The following is a 16,579-nucleotide window of genomic DNA, read 5'->3' on the forward strand; positions in this document are numbered from 1 at the left end:
TACAGTAGATTGGTAATTTGGAGAATTTCACTATTGATGTAATATCCTAGTGTCTGTAGCTGTCTTTGATTTGAACATTCTGAATATGTTTTTATTATTAGTGTTTCTTAATTTTACAGAACAGAGGACAACACAGCAAGGTCAGGTGTATTTCTTACATACTCAGACTGGTGTGAGCACATGGCATGACCCAAGAGTGCCGAGGTAAGAACATAGCCAAACACTCTTCATACCGCGGGATACCTGTTTGACTTAGGGTTTCTTTGATTGTTTAATCTTCAGCTTAACATGGTTTATGTAAAAGTTAGGTTCTTTGTGACAGTCATTTCAGTTGACATTTAGTAGAAAGGCCTTCCTGTTTCTCTGCAGTGTCTCCCCAGTGTCCTGCCCCCAACCAGCCCCCAGCCCTTCTCTCCTCTCACCTTTAAGAAAAAAAATCAGGGTGAAAACATGGGTTCTTTAGGAATTTGAAAATTGACCCAGAGAAGAGCATAAAAAACATTGCAAAATACACATTCCCCTCCCCAAATTTTTTTTAAGGATAATAAATAGATATTTTAATTTTTGGCTAGGCTTAAAAAAAAAGATTTATTTATTTAACCTAATGTGAGAGAATTCATTGGTGTTTTTTTTTTGTATTTTTATGTATTCCTTAATAAAATTTCATTTTAATATAAAAAGAAATGACCTAATTAAAATACATTTATTTATTTAGCCACTTTTTTTGGTATCAGGTAGTACTGTCATGTGATTTTTCTCTTATTCCATTAATATGATGTTACATTAATCAGTTTTCAAATACTGAATCAGTCTTGCAGCCTTGGAATAAACGTCACTTGATTGTGGTTTCTTCATGAATTTAAACTCTTTTCTTTTCTTTTCTTTTTTTAAAGATTTTATTTATTTATTTGACAGACAGAGATCACAAGTAGGCAGAGAGGCAGGCAGAGAGAGGAAGGGAAGCAGGCTCCCTGCCGAGCGGAGAGCCCAATGCAGGGCTCCATCCTAGGATCCTGGGATCATGGACCCTGGGATCCCTGAGGATCCCAGGACCCTGGGGTCACCTGAGCCGAAGGCAGAAGCTTTAACCCACTGAGCCACCCAGGCACCCCTAAATTTCTTTTAAATACCAGTACTTGTACCTTATCTATCTGTTTATTTATTTATTTATTTTTAAATATTTTTATTTATTTATTTGACAGAGAAAGACACAGCGAGAGGGAACACAAGCAAGGGGAGAGGGAGAGAGAGAAGCAGGCTTCCTGTGAAGCAGGAAACCTGATGTGGGCTCCATCCCAGGTCCCTAGGGCAATGACCCAAGCCAATGCATTTACTAACCCAAATGTCAGCTGTCTTTTAACTTGAAGAAGATGGAATGACACATAAATCGATTTAGTTATTTAACAGAATTTTTGATGCATTTTAATATCAAATAAGTTTTTCAAACACTGTTTAGCTCTTTTGAGTTATTGAACAGAGCAAATCGTCAAGTTCATTTGAAGCTACAGAAAAGGGTGAGCTCTAAATTCTTAAATCTTAACTTGGTAAACTGGATGTAAACCTTTGTAAGACGAAGATATTTTATATTCTAAATGCACCATTCTTCTCAAAAAAAAAAAAAAAAGATCAGGGAGGGTGAAGAGATCTTCTTCTGCCTCAAGCTTATACTCAGAGCTCTACTTGTCAAGAGTCTTGCATTTGAATCAAAACCAGATGTGACTAGCTGATCTCGGATTGCTTTGATTCTCTATTTACAGTTGACCCTTGAACAATGCAGGGTTTGGGGCACCGACCACCCGCACAGTCGATTATCTGTGTAACTTTTGACTCCCCCAAAACTTTGCTAAGAGTCCACTGTTGACCATAAGCCCTACCGATAACATAAACGGTTGATTAACACATACGTTGTATATTTATCACATATGTGCTCTCACAGTAAACTAAGCTACAGAAAAAAGGTTAAAGAAATCCTTAGGAATGGTAAGCACATTTATAGTTAAGTACTGTTCTGTAAAAAATCTGCTTATAAGTGGACCTATGCACTTTAAGCTTGGATTATTCAAGGGCCAACTGATATTTATAAATGAAGCTATTATAATGTAAATGTTTTACTCTGTGATACAGCTTAATTAAAATTTTTTGAGGGTGGCAGCCAAGGAACGTGTGGATCATTCATTATTGTACCAGGGTTGCCATTTCTTGATAATGTAAACTGTTTAAAAAGCAGTGGGGAGGAAATTTTTTGTTTATTAATAAGCTTACTGAAAAATAACTTTTAGAAACAAGAATTTGTTATGTAAATTAGGAAAAGAAGTATTTTGGATTCTGTTTATCAAATTGTAGGTCAATAATGACCTTTTCTGTAAAATAATTTAAAACCATTGGCGGGAAATAGAAAAAGATTTTTTTTTTTAAAAAAAAAAAACCAAGTGATTTACAATAGTGAGAAAGTTGATCTTGAGTTATCTGTTGGAAGAATAGTATCTAAACTGGCATCAGAAGTTGAAATTGGGAGAGATTTTGGCATCACCACTGGCTATTCCTAAGGAAACATGTCAGGTTTTCATTCATGAGTAAAGGGTTTCTATAAAGGTTTAGGACTATTTATGTTGAGTATTGAATAATGACTTTAATTTTAAAGTCTGGATTATTTTCCTTTAGTCTCTGTGTTCCGAATTGTTCCTGTAAAAATGTGTATTGTATCTTTTGTTTTGGAGGATCCTTTAAGTAAAGGTGCCTTTGTATGGAGGCTCTTCTGACAAAGCAGACCATGAATATTTAGATTATATTAAGATAGCATTACTGTTCAAAGATATTTATAAAATAGTCAGACACTTTACTTTTGTAAGATGTCCAGTAAACTTAGAATTATCTGTGAAGTCCCATTTTGCCATCTTTTGTATTTCTCTTTGAAACAGTGATTAATTCATTACATTTCGCCCTATGTAGTCTTGTGGTACAGATCTGTATTTTTATGGCTGTATAACATTCCGTTTTTCTTTAATCATTTCCTAATGGGACATGAAAACATTCCAGTTTTTCGCTCTTTTAACCCATTCCTTAGAGCTCTCCCACATATGATTATAGATTTAAAACATTCTAAATAAAATGATATAAAACAAAATTCTGCATTATATCAAAAGAATTATTCATTCTTTGATTTCAGTAATCACTTTTCCTTTCTGAAAGCTCCATTTAAAAAGATCCATCTGTTCATTCTTAATAATATCTCATTGATAGTTTGTAATTTTTTTAACATTGCATATCATAGCGGTTCTGTTTGATCTCTGACTGTATTTAGAGATCTAATTCTGTGGCTTATTGTTTCCACTAACTCTCAGTCATGACTTTTCTTTCTGGAGTGTGTGGTGATCTTTGAGAGTTTGTTTGATCTTAACTGGTTGGAGTTCTGTGGACCCAAAGTGGGAATTCAGGAAGTATTCCTGGAATCATTTCATCTCCCCATTGAGTTCTCAGCTTAGTGGGGGAAGTTCCAGATTTCCTTTTCCAAATTTGCAGCTGGCCTGGGGCTGCGTTTCCCCATTAACAACTACTCTGTGTTAGCCCTGCCCCTCTGCCTGCCTACCTGCCACGAGGTTCGGCTTCAGCTGTAGCCATGGTGGTTTGGTTTTATTTTTGTTTTTAATTTGAAGAGGATTCTTGGAAATTTTCTTTCACCTCTTCTGAGACTAGCAGTGTATTTTCTAAGCTTTAGTTGTTCTGGAGCATCGAGTCTCTTGGGGCACCTAAAGGCAGAAGTCAAATTATTGTTCCAGTAATCTGTGGGTGCTTAGATGTGTCCATCATTAAGCTTCACTGTGACCAAGAAGAGGTTATTTCTGGAAAATCTTTTTCTAGTTTAACTTTTAAAACATGAGATTAATCATTACAATTATCTGTTACAGTTTAAGTTTACATTAGACATGCTTTTATTTTATTCGTTAAGGTCCTGTAAATCTTTGTCAGTGTTTTAAGAATGTGTAATATAGTAACAATGGTCTTTGATCCATTAAAAGTCTTTTTGCTTATTTTATTGCAGCAGTAAGCTTGATAGCATTCTTCCTTAAAGAATGTCTTAAAAAGACATTCTTTGTGTCTTAAAAAGGTTCTTCATTCACTAGCTTTATAGCTTTCAAAATTCAAAGTGGAGCAGTTTTCCTTTAAAATATATACTGTGATTATTTTCAGGCTCTCTAAATTCAGTAACATTCCCAGTGTTGCTTTGTTGGAGAGTTTAAGATTATTATGGAGTGAACATTTATTTATACAAATCTTATGGTGTAGTAATGAATGTAATAATTGAAGGGAAATTTTTTTCTTTCCTTACGTCACTGACATTTGTAAAACTATTTTGTCAGACAAGTATTGAAGCACAGTTTATGTTGGCAAATGTTGTGATTGCTTTTATATTAATTTAAAATCTGTATTACATTAAAGCCCAGGAATGAACTTACTAAAAATGTGGACTGTGTGATAAGTTCCTGAGCCATTTATGAATTGGGTTTTGAATATGCAAGTTTGTTAAACCATTGGGAATTAAAGATTCTAGCTGGACATCTCAAGTTTCTGAAACAATATATTTTCTCAGACTTCATGGAATTGTTTTGTGTCATTTACACTTGCCTGGCCCAGCAATGAGGTATTTTTTATTTTATATTTGTTTTTGCAGGGATCTTAGCAACATCAATTGTGAAGAGCTTGGTCCATTGCCTCCTGGATGGGAGATCCGTAATACTGCAACAGGCAGAGTTTATTTCGTTGACCATAACAACAGAACAACACAGTTTACAGATCCTCGGCTCTCAGCTAACTTGCATTTAGTTTTAAAGTAAGTTTTTGAAACAATACATGTTAAATTGCAAGCCTGAATAAGAAAAGGCGGAAGATGCTTTTTGTAATGTGATAGAATGTCTGTTCTCTTTAATTATAAATAACTTTTGTTGGATGAAATTTTATATAAGAGTATGACATGTTTTATTTGATACATGAGTAGTTTAATCCCATTGTGCTTAAGTAGGAACCTGTCCTGGAGTATTAAGGAAAGGGTATGTACCAAAGGTACATCGTACACACTTGAAGAGACAGGATGCTTTCCCGGGTAGATGCTTTTTAGCTTTTCTTGTGAGTGCATCAGAAATAGCTCCAGTATAGCTGAACCCATCCCGGAGGGATTTTTTTTTTTTCTCTCTTAATCACCTTTATTGAAGTGTAAGTGACCTATAATAAACTGCACATTTTAAAGTGTACAATTTAAATTTGGACATATTATACACCTGTGAAACCATCACCAAAGTGTAGATAGTGAACATATCCATCATCCTCCCAAATTTCCTTGTGCTTCTTTGTTAAGTCCTCCTCCTGTCAGGCTTCCCCTGTATTAGTTTCCTAGGGCTGCCGTAACAAAGTGGCACATACAGGTGGTTTAAAACATAGAAATTCATCGAAGGGGCACCGGGGTGGCTCAGTTATTAAGCGACTGCCTTTGGCTCAGGTCCTGAGTCCAGGATCCTGGCGTCGAGCCCCGTGTGTCGGCCTCCCTGCTCAGCGGGAAGCCTGCTTCTCCCTCTCCCACTCCCCCTGCTTGTGTTCCTTCTCTTGCTGTCTCTCTCTCTGTCAAATAGATAAAATCTAAAACTCAAAAACAAAATGATTCCGTTTTCTGCATGGCATCAGTAGTGAATTACTGGGTTTTTTACTTCCTGATAGTTTATTGGAATTAAGTAGTTCATTATATCATCAGGTTCTTTAAAAAAAATTCTTAGGTGTAACCTACAATATTTTTGCTGGGAGAATAAAAATATTTGTAGGCAATGTGCCCTTTTACACTTGATCTTAGCCAAAAGGCTGAGAAGCGATTGGCAATGTGCCCTTTTAAAGTATTATATTTCTGCTGTGCTTGGGAGATTACTGTCATGTATTTTGTGGCAAACCATGTGTGTGCACACGTAGAAGTCACTTTAACACAACAATGTGAATGTATTTAATGCCACGGACTATATTAGAAAAAGGTTAAAATGGTAAATTTTATGTGTTGTATATTTTATCACAATAAAAAGAAAAGTAGTCATTTTCTAAGGCATGTAGACATGTTTGTAGTGTGTTCATTTCTCTGTGCCAGTAGCTTCCACGTGACCTTCCACATTCTTGTGGTCTAGACGTAGCACAGAGAGGAAAAGGGGCTCCTGCCAAACCACTGGCTCAAGCTCTTTCTTCCAGAGAGACGGACTCTAGATAACGGGCACAGGGTTTTTGGTGTATGCCCGAGTTTTAAAATGCGTGATGGTCAGCTATGCAGAAGAAAATGGAGAATGGTATTTGAGAAATTTATTCTCAGCGGCTGTATAAAGCTGAATGAAAACTCTGTTGTTCAATTTTATAATTTTGTGTGGATTCTGAGAAATAAACTTTGGAGGTAGTTGATCGTCATCAAAAATGTCAAGCCACGAATATCACAAGTCCTGAAAATTATGCAGGTAGACTTACTTTCTAGTATGATGCTCTTTTTGAAATGTAGAATTGCAATCTCTTTTATTTAAAATAACAGCATTTCTGTTTGCTTTTAGTCGGCAGAACCAGTTGAAAGACCAGCAGCAGCAGCAGGTGGTATCGTTATGCCCCGATGATGCGGAGTGTCTGACGGTCCCACGGTACAAGCGAGACCTGGTTCAGAAACTAAAAATTTTGCGGCAGGAACTTTCCCAACAACAGCCTCAAGCTGGTCATTGCCGCATTGAGGTTTCCAGGGAAGAGATTTTTGAGGTAAATTTACAAGCCTTAAAATAGAGAAAAATTAAATTTCAGTGTTCGCTATTTTCTAAGAGTACTTTCTGAAATTCCTATCTCGAATGGGAGAGTTTTAATTAAGTTCTTTCTTAATTGTGGGGAATAAAAGCAATAATATCAGAGACTTAATCTACAAGGTAAACATTTAAATGGGATCAAGAGTGTGAAATATTCCAGTTGCATCAGCTTGGTCTCTGCATTGCAAATACTTATTTTTTAATGAATTTTTATGTATAGATATATATATCTAATTGTACTTAAAAAAAAAAAAAAGATTGCTTATTTACTTATTTGACAGAGATCACAAGTAGGCAGAGAGGAGACAGAGAGAGAGTGGGAAGCAGACTCACCACAGCGCAGAGAGCCTGATGTGCGCCTCAATCCCAGGGCCCTGGGATCATGACCTGAGCCGAAGGCAGAGGCTTTAACCCACTGAGCCACCCAGGCGCCCCTACTTTTTTTTTTTTTTTTAAAGTAAACTTTATACCCAGAGTGGGGCTTGACCTCACAACCCCAAGATCAAGGTACACACGCTCCATTGCCAGCCAGGTGCCCCTGCCCTGTTATTGAGTTTTAAAAGGCCACAAATATTATCCATCCCTTAGTTTCTAATTCTTCCAAAGGATGAGTGACTCTAAAGTCCAAAAGTCATTTTGTTTAATTCTTTTTGAACTACTTCCTTAATTTACTGAGGAATAAATTCCTTCCTTGTATATTTTTATTTTTGGACTTTATAGCCCTGCTATCACTTTCAAAGTTCTTCTGTAATAAGTGGCAGAGGTCCCAGGCAGGGTTTTCCCACTCATTGGAAGATTCATGGGTTTGATGTTTGGGGATTTGATAACCTTTTTCCTAAAGGATCAACATTTCTTCTCTCAGGACAGTTCTAACCTTGTTTGTAAGTTAGTTTTATATTTTAAAATAATATGAAGATGCTGGTTAATGACAATCAAATAAATGATTACTTATATTCTTTGGAACTTTCTTTTTCTCATCTTTCTGTTGGTGCCTGTGACCTAGAATTAGGTCAACCAACTTATCAAATTCATAATGTGAGTTGTGTAGTCATTGCTGTGGTTCATAGAACTTAAATATGAAGTTTTGTACTTATGTTGTTAATATAGCATTTATCAAATGAATTAATTTCAGTAGTATTTAACTATATCCATCTTGCTATTATAAGTTCCATGAAGTTTCAAACACTTCGAGTTTATCCATTGATTTGATTGTTGAACAAATTTCATCTTATTTCAATAAATGTATGTTTTGTAGGTAAAATTCAAGGGAGAGTTTAAATAACAAGTTTAAGGCACCTAGTAAGAATAGTGTGTTAATTTTTTTTTCAGGAATCCTATCGGCAGGTCATGAAAATGAGACCCAAAGATCTGTGGAAGCGATTAATGATAAAATTTCGTGGAGAAGAAGGCCTTGACTATGGAGGGGTTGCCAGGTAAAGACTTGGTCATGAGTAAAGGACCTATGGTTATATTTATAAGTTTAAGATACTTCCTCTGGTGAATCTTCTCACTGATACTTATTTTCTAGCGTAACATTCCCTAATTTTTGCAGTACAGTGGATTTCCTAATAGATATGTTCGTGATGAGGTTGGAGCAGGACTGCCACCACAGAGTAACTGAGAGCTCCCTGTGGATTAGCCAGCCCAGCGAGACTGCCTCTGAAAACTAGCTGCACCCCTACATGGGCAGTGGTGGGCCCCACGGGCCCCGCATGCTCTCCATCTCAGTATGTGTTATTCCTCTGCTTTACATTGTTAGGAACGGTCTGGAGATTTTAATGACATATGTTCTAAACTGAGTGCTCTTTTCCTTTGCTCCCTTTGCCATGCTTTTTAACCTTGTTAAAGTAACGTCTGTGTGTGCATGTAAGTAGGGAAGCGCGGGTGTACATAGGTGTGTATTTCAAGTAGTCTTTTAAAATGTTTCAGTACAGAAGCTGTAATGTTTATGCTACTTTCAAATATACATTTTTTAATAGGTGTGAAAATTTACTTTATGTAGATGTAGCAGAAACAGTATAGCTTCTGTACTGAAATGTCCTAAGGACCATCATAATAATTCTGCTATCCCTCATCTAAATCAGCCTAAATTAAATTTGTGTTTCCACTAAGTCACATTACTGGTTGTCACCTATAGGCTTATTTTTATTCTGTGGCCTTTTTACCAATAAATGGATAATTTCTTTAGATTGGAATCTTAGAATTCATCACATGTACATCATACTTAGGGCTTGAGAGTTTCTGTGGAATTCTTAGAATTTGCTCATAACTAGATTTGAGTGCTTCTTGGGAAGACCTGTTAATTACCTGTTGATGGAATCTAAATGCTGTAATTATATGTATAGTCAAGAAACTAGTCAGTTTTTTGTTATTTATTTCTTAACCTCGTTATTGTCAGGGTTTGGGCAGACTAAATGCTATGTGGCAATGAAATGCTTTTTCTGCTCTTCATTGCATAGTGAAACGCCAGAGTAGCTGGGGTCTGCCTAGATGTGTGTTCAAAGTACTTGGTAAAACAAAACAAATATTTCGATTTTCTTTAAAATAATGCATAAGAAAGCATAGAAGACATGTCAGGTGAGCTTGTTAAGTGTGTTGGCACATTGTTTATGTGGAAACCTTCCTAAAAATCTTGAGTTTTTCTAGTATTACATAAATGGTAGTGATTTGATTTAGACTAAATCACTTACAGAACTTTGTGGGGCGCCTGGGTGGCTCAGTGGGTTAAGCCACTGCCTTTGGCTCGGGTCTTGATCCCGGGGTCCTGGGATCGAGTCCCGCATCGGGCTCTCTGCTTAGCGGGGAGCCTGCTTCCTCCTCTCTCTCTCTGCCTGCCTCTGCCTACTTGTGATCTCTCTCTGTCAAATAAATAAATAAATTCTTAAAAAAAAAAAAAATCACTTACAGAACTTTGAAACATTTTTAACTACTTGTCAATAGTTTTCACTGCATTTCCTAAAAACATCATTCAATCTTTTTTTTTTTTTAAGGTTTTATTTGTTTATTGGAAAGAGAGACAGTGAGCAAGAGCATGAGTGGGGGAGGGGCAGAGGGAGAAGCAGGGAGCCTGATGTGATGCCAGGGCTCCATCCCAGGATGCTGGGATCATGACCTGAGCCGAAGGCAGATGCTTAACCAATTGAGCCACCCAGGGGCCCCTCAGTCTGTTTAATCCATAATATTGGAACATACATAGATATCTTTCCTAGTGAAAGAATGACAAGAATTGAGACTATAACTACATCTCTTTAAGTCCTAACTAGTGGTTTTGTTTTATCAAGATAAGTAATAAGTTACCTTTCATACTTTGAAAAACAAAGTATTTGTTAAGTTTCCGGTGATAGTACTACTTATTATGTCGTTTTTAAAACACTGATGTACACTTGAAACCAATTACTCTGAAACCTACCCCCCAAATGCAGGCTTGCTCTTGTGTTCCTACCTATACCGAATGCCTTGCTGTTCCTGATCACTTCACACTCGATTATGATGTATTTTAAGGTTTACACAAAAGATGATGAAATGGGATAATTTCCTTACTAAACAACATCAACGACAAAACAGAACCTTGTCCAAAAGTGAGAGTAAATCACTGCTATACTGTTTATCAGTATAAACCAGTATAAATGGGCCATGATAGGAATGGACCAGAATAGTATAGACCACACGGATGTTTTGGGGGAAAAAAAATCTTCCCTTCATTTTATGTTTATCCTGGATTAGAATTTTACTTAGTAATTAAGTAGGTAATAGGCCACTGGGCTGCAGCATCTAATGGCATCATTGGCACTTCGGGATATTACTTTATACTCTCTGGTGCTGAGATGTCATAAAATTGCCATAAACAGAGTGAGATGTGACTTCAGTGTAACAAAACAAGAGTTTGTTTGCTTTTTGGGGCGTGTTAGAGTTTTCCAATGTCATTTTATAGAACTAGTTAGTGCTGCTTTATTTTCCTTTATTTAAAAAATTCCTTGCTGAAATAATTAAGAGCATATCTTAATAAAAATATTCATTAACAAAAAAATTCCTGTATCCTATCTTGCTTTCTAGGGAGTGGTTGTATCTCTTGTCCCATGAAATGTTGAATCCGTACTACGGCCTCTTCCAGTATTCAAGAGATGATATCTATACATTGCAGATCAATCCTGATTCTGCAGTTAATCCGGTAAGGTTGGTGGTTCTGAAGAGGTGAATTAACTTGGGACCTGTAATGCTTTTTATTTGAAATGTCAGTGTAGTTTAGGATCACTGTCCCTTTTCGAGTCAGAATCTACCTAGCAAGTCCTCCTTTAGAAAATCAAGGAAATCGGTATGGATAGATGCAGTAATCTGTGCTCCAGGATGCGCACTGCATCACTTACAGGAGCCCTGATTGGAAACAACATCATTGTCCGTAAGCGAGGGCTTGGATAAATTATGATATGAAGCAAAATTATGTTCATGGTTAAGAGCTTAGGTTCCGGAATTAGATAGACATGAGATCATATATCCTAGTCCTGTTACTTACTGGCTTTATGATTAAGACTCAATTTTATCATTGTTAATAATAAGCATAATTTGAACCTCAGAAGGACTGTGACAATTAAGTGGGACCCTGCTCAGTAAGTATTAAGCATAGTGATATAATTGTTAACCCTACTGTGCATTATTAAGCACTCAACAAAAGCTAGTATCTGTTACTAATCGGTTTTTATATTATGTCTGTTAGCTTTCCATACAAGGGCATACTGTATGGACACTAAAATGGGATAGTAGTTAATGATGGATAAAGTGTTCATGATACATTAAGTGAAAAGAAAGTTACAAAATAAGTTGATACAATTTTGGTAAATATATATATATATGTAAACATTGAGAGGCTCTACGTTTAATACTGACAGAGGTTATCTCTAGGTGTTATATTACGGGTGATTTTTTGTTTTGCTTGTCTATTTTTTAATATTTTCCTTTTAAAAAACCTTCTTTTAAGATAAAAGAGAGATTTAAAGATGAGCTTAAAGATTACTTATTAACTAGAGAAGAAAGAAAATTTTAAATTTTCTTTTAAATTTAAAGTTTATCATGAAAGACCAAATATATCCAAACATGGTAGAAATGATAGGTTCATTGCAGAGAAGTTTTATAAAGGGAAGATTTTTAGGTGAAGGCTCTGCTTGGGGAGTCCATTTCTGCCATTGTGTTAATAATAGCTTGTGTTTGCTGAATGTTTACTGTGCGCCTGCCCAGTGCCGTGAGCTTCATCGTCCCATCTTGCTCCTCGCAGAGTACTGTTAGGACCCCCATCTTTCCACATGTGGAAAATGAATCCTATAGGAGTGAAGTAATTTGCCCAAATATGCATGGCTAGTAACTGGCAGAATTAGGGCTGTGGCCCAAGTTAGACATGAAATCTGTGCTCTTTAATCTGTAGTGTTCTGAAGTTCAGATTCTGGTTAGGTCAAGGAAATAGGGAGCTTTAGTATTGAAAGCTTTTTTTTCCTGTGACAGAGTCAGGATTGTAAAGGCTCAGCAGGCGACGAAAGGAGAGGAAGAGCATAGGATCTGTGAGTGGTTTCACGGAGCTACAGTGGGAGTGAAGTTTGGACTTAATTTCTTTCTTTTTTTTTTTTTTAAGATTTTATTTATTTGACAGACAGAGATCACAAGCAGGCAGAGAGGCAGGCAGAGAGAGAGGAGGAAGCAGGCTCCCCGCCAAACAGAGGGCCCGATGCGGGGCTTGATCCCAGGACCCTGAGATCATGACCTGAGCCGAAGGCCGAGGCTAAACCTACTGAGCCACCCAGGCGCCCCTGAACTTAATTTCTAAAGATAATTTTTACAAAGTGACTTTACCCTGGGAGAAGCTTGTCTCTGGTGTAATATTTTAGCAACGGAGAGAATTTTGAACGTGCCCTATAGAAACTCGCCCTGTTGATTATTGACCTTCGAGACGATGGCCTTTTCCACTTAAATAAATTGTAGAGTATAATTTGACAGTTATAAAAAAGATGGCTCTTGCTTAATTTTTATTAAAAATTCCCTGTATAGTATCTGATTTGAGTACTTATATAAACTTTTCTCAATTTCAGGAACATTTATCATATTTCCACTTTGTTGGACGGATAATGGGAATGGCTGTGTTTCATGGACATTATATTGACGGTGGTTTCACGTTGCCTTTTTATAAGCAGTTGCTCGGGAAGTCAATTACTTTGGATGACATGGAATTAGTTGATCCAGATCTTCATAACAGTTTGGTGTGGATCCTGTACGTATTGAGTCTTGTATCTGTTCATTATAGTTAGAATCTGAGCCTTAAAAACAGTGCATGTTTCAAAACGGATGTACTTTTTCCAAAAACTAATGCACAGAGACTATTGAGAGAGATTATCTAAGTGTTAGGACCACATAAAACTTTCGCTCTTTCTGCTGCTTTCCCGTATATTTCATATTCCTGAAAGTTAGTGCTGCTACTTTAAAAAGGAAAAGAAAAAAATCTAGTTTATTCTTTTTTTAAAAGTACCACATGTAGTGATTTCCTCAGCATGGTATTAGTGCTATTCCAATCCTGCATGTGTGAGAACAGCAAATTCCTGCCGAAGTAGTGATTGTAGAAACCACATTTTGGAAAGGGTATCTGTAAGAATCAGTTCTATTTTGTCAGTGGTTGTTTGTTTATGAATATATATATATATAGGCCATACTTATTTTTACCAAATACACAAGTAGCTTTTTCATTTTTACCAAATACACAAGTAGTCTCATGGGACACTCAGGTGTTTGGTTGTGTGGGGGTACCCACATTCAAATAGAGCATCTTACCTAAAAGCCAAACATAATTGAAGTTTTTCCCTGTGTAAAGCCCAGGTTTGGCCAGGGGGCTTTGTCATTACTAAGAAAGTGTAATGTTTCCTGTGTTTATGAAGGTGAAAGCTCTTTGACCTTTCTGCCCGAGAACTAGGAGGTACGGTGGCATAAGGACTAGCAAAAGGAATCTGATCTTACATTTGTCGAGTCATAGAACTGTCTTAGTTTTATCTGTCTTACCAGGTAAGACATTTGTAGGATCCGTATTTTAGATTTTCCAGTTAAATATCTTTCTCTCTTTTCCTTTCTAGTGAAAATGATATCACAGGTGTTTTGGACCATACTTTCTGTGTCGAACATAATGCATATGGTGAGATCATTCAGCATGAACTTAAACCGAACGGCAAGAGTATCCCTGTTACTGAAGAAAATAAAAAAGAATATGTTAGGTAAATTCCTCTATGTTCTCACGCCTGAGAATTGTTTCAAGGCTCTAGAATGGCTGTACAGCAACCAAACACGAAGTATTTAGGTCTTGTCACTTATTGCTACAAAATAGGCTTCTGCAGAATTGAGTGGCTTTAAAAACCACCACCATTTTATTTTTTCTCACAGTTCTATGGGTCAGTAACTCAGATGGAGAAAAGCAGGGAGACATTCGGCCCTGCACGTGGTGTCAACGGGGACTGGCGCCAGGATGGCCTCTTACTCAGTGAGGGTGGCTCACATGGCCAGGGGCTGGCTAGATGGCCCCTGGGTCACCATTTGGGGTCCAGTTCTCACTGTTGGTTGGGCTCCCTGGTTATCCCCAGGCAGTATCCCGGGGCCTGTCAGAATTCTCCCCACAGCCATTCTCTTCCCAGCATAGCTGGGCTTCCTGTGGGACAGCTGGTTTCCCAGAGCACACAAGCAGAGGTGGTCAGACCTTCTGAAGGCCTAACTAAGCCTGGAACCGGCCAGATCACCTCTGTTGTGTTCTTTCTGTTAAAGTGAGTCCCAAGCCAGCCCAGGCTCAGTGTGGATGAGGGGTTGCGCGAAGGCACGGATAGCAGGACACCGGGAGTGTGGGGCTGGTCACAGCGCCACAGCTGTATCCGTACAGCGTGGCTGCGCTCCGTGACAGCACCTGCCCCTCTGTGAGCAAGCACGTCTGTGAGCACTAGAAAACGTTCTTCAGATTTTCTGTCATCCCCTGGTGACTGAGGAATTTAGAAGTATCAGGTTAGATCATTTGGCCTATCGTAACTAAAGTTCTTTTAAATGGTAGTCAAATGTAGGCATTTGAACTTGACCACATGGACATAGAAATGTACATGCTGTACTTCTTGGTGTAGATATGTCCCTAAGTCTTACTGGCTTAAACTGTCCTGGCTGACAAGTGAGGCCCATCATTCTCACAGACTGTTCACGGGCGTGAGCACTGGAATAGCTTTTTTGGAAAGCAGTTTGATAATGGCTATCAAAATGAAAATGCGTGTGCCTTTCAACTGGCAGCTCTGTTTTGGAGAATCTATTCTGTGGAAACACATGTAGTTAAAGAAATACAAATATGGATGTTCAGTTAAATACTATTTGTAAAAGCAGCTGAAAACTGATGAAATGTTCTTAGAGAACGATTTACATACATACATTCAACAGAATATTATATGGATGTTTTAAAAGAAAGTTGTCAGAGTTAGTTTTAGGGGCACCAGGCTGGCTCAGTTGGAAGAACATGTGATTCTTGATCTCAAGATCATGAGTTTGAGACCCACATTGGGTATGAAGATTACTAAAAAAAATTAATAAGTTAAAAAAAATTTTTTTAAGGCAAGTTTTAGGGGCACCTGGGTGGCTCAGTTGGTTAAGCGCTTGCCTTGGGCTTAGGTCATGATCCCAGGGTCCTGGATTCAAGTCTCCATTGGACTTTGTTCACCGGGGAGCCTGCTCCCTCTCTCTCTGCCTGCCTCACTTTCTTTCTCTCTCTGTCAAATAATAAAAATCTTTTTTAAAAAGGCAAGTTTTAGGAATTATATGGGAACAAAGTTGGTGTTGTTTTATAATTATTTGAAAGATGTCCAGGAAGTCTGCATACCAAATCAAGTGTTAGGCTGGGATGAGGCAGTGCTGGTGCTGGGCCTGGAAGTAGCCAGGGAGGAGCGAGTTAGTAGAATGGACCATCTAGCATGGCCTCCTCACTTCCTAGACCCCACTTGCCAGGACTCACTCAGTCATGTGTTCAGGACATAGTCATATCTCCTAGTGGATACAGTTTTGATAGAAAAAAGTTACAGAGGGGCGCCTGGGTGGCTCAGTTGGTTAAATCAGCTGCCTTCAGCTCAGGTCATGATCCCAGGCTCCCTCCTGAGGGAGGCTGCTTCCCCCTGTCCCTCTGCTGCTTCCCCTGCTTGTGCTCTCTCTCTCTCTGGCCGTCTCTCTTTCTCAAATAAATAAAATCGTAAAAAAAAAAAAGTTACAGAGGAAAAACTTTTGCAAAGATGTACAATTTTGCTGTCCTCTTAAACGAGCAAACAAAAATGAGTTTTGCCAAAGGATCTGATGTTAAGTAACTTCTCAGAGTAGAGATTGGTTTCCCATGTTTGGAAGAGGAAGTACTGGCATATTTGGAAGATGAATAGTTCTGAGATTTTTGAGATGGAGAAGTTTTCCCAAGTAGATAGATTTATTTTTAAAGGCAATTCAGTTATAAGTCCAAGTCAAAAATATAAATAATGCTACACATTGGATGTAGTTTGGTGTACTTTTTGTTGGTAAAATTACGTCTTTCAGGTTTGTTTGTTTTTTTTTTTTTAAGATTTTATTTATTATTTATTTATTTAAAAAAATTTTTTTAAGGATTTTATTTATTTATTTGACAGAGAGATCACAGGTAGGCAGAGAGAGGGGGAAGCAGGCTCCCCACTGAGCAGAGAGCCCGATGCGGGGCTCCATCCCAGGACACCGAGACCATAACCTGAGCCAAAGGCAGAGGCCTAACCAACTGAGCCACC

The 16,579-nt window shown here is 37.8% G+C and overlaps 1 protein-coding gene across 1 annotated transcript in view; it reads left to right on the plus strand.

Annotated features, from left to right (window-relative positions):
- The window catches only part of SMURF2 (SMAD specific E3 ubiquitin protein ligase 2), a 121,427-nt gene that overhangs the window by 95,317 nt on the left and 9,531 nt on the right, over positions 1-16,579 (plus strand). Inside the window, exons 9-15 of the mRNA XM_044247621.1 lie at positions 120-204; positions 4,670-4,828; positions 6,564-6,759; positions 8,130-8,233; positions 10,854-10,968; positions 12,872-13,050; positions 13,901-14,038. Coding sequence (XP_044103556.1) covers positions 120-204; positions 4,670-4,828; positions 6,564-6,759; positions 8,130-8,233; positions 10,854-10,968; positions 12,872-13,050; positions 13,901-14,038 — 976 coding nt within the window. The remainder of the gene's footprint in view (positions 1-119; positions 205-4,669; positions 4,829-6,563; positions 6,760-8,129; positions 8,234-10,853; positions 10,969-12,871; positions 13,051-13,900; positions 14,039-16,579) is intronic.

The sequence above is a fragment of the Neovison vison genome, chromosome 5 (genome assembly GCF_020171115.1).
Source record: "Neovison vison isolate M4711 chromosome 5, ASM_NN_V1, whole genome shotgun sequence".
Taxonomy (NCBI): Eukaryota; Metazoa; Chordata; class Mammalia; order Carnivora; family Mustelidae; genus Neogale; species Neogale vison.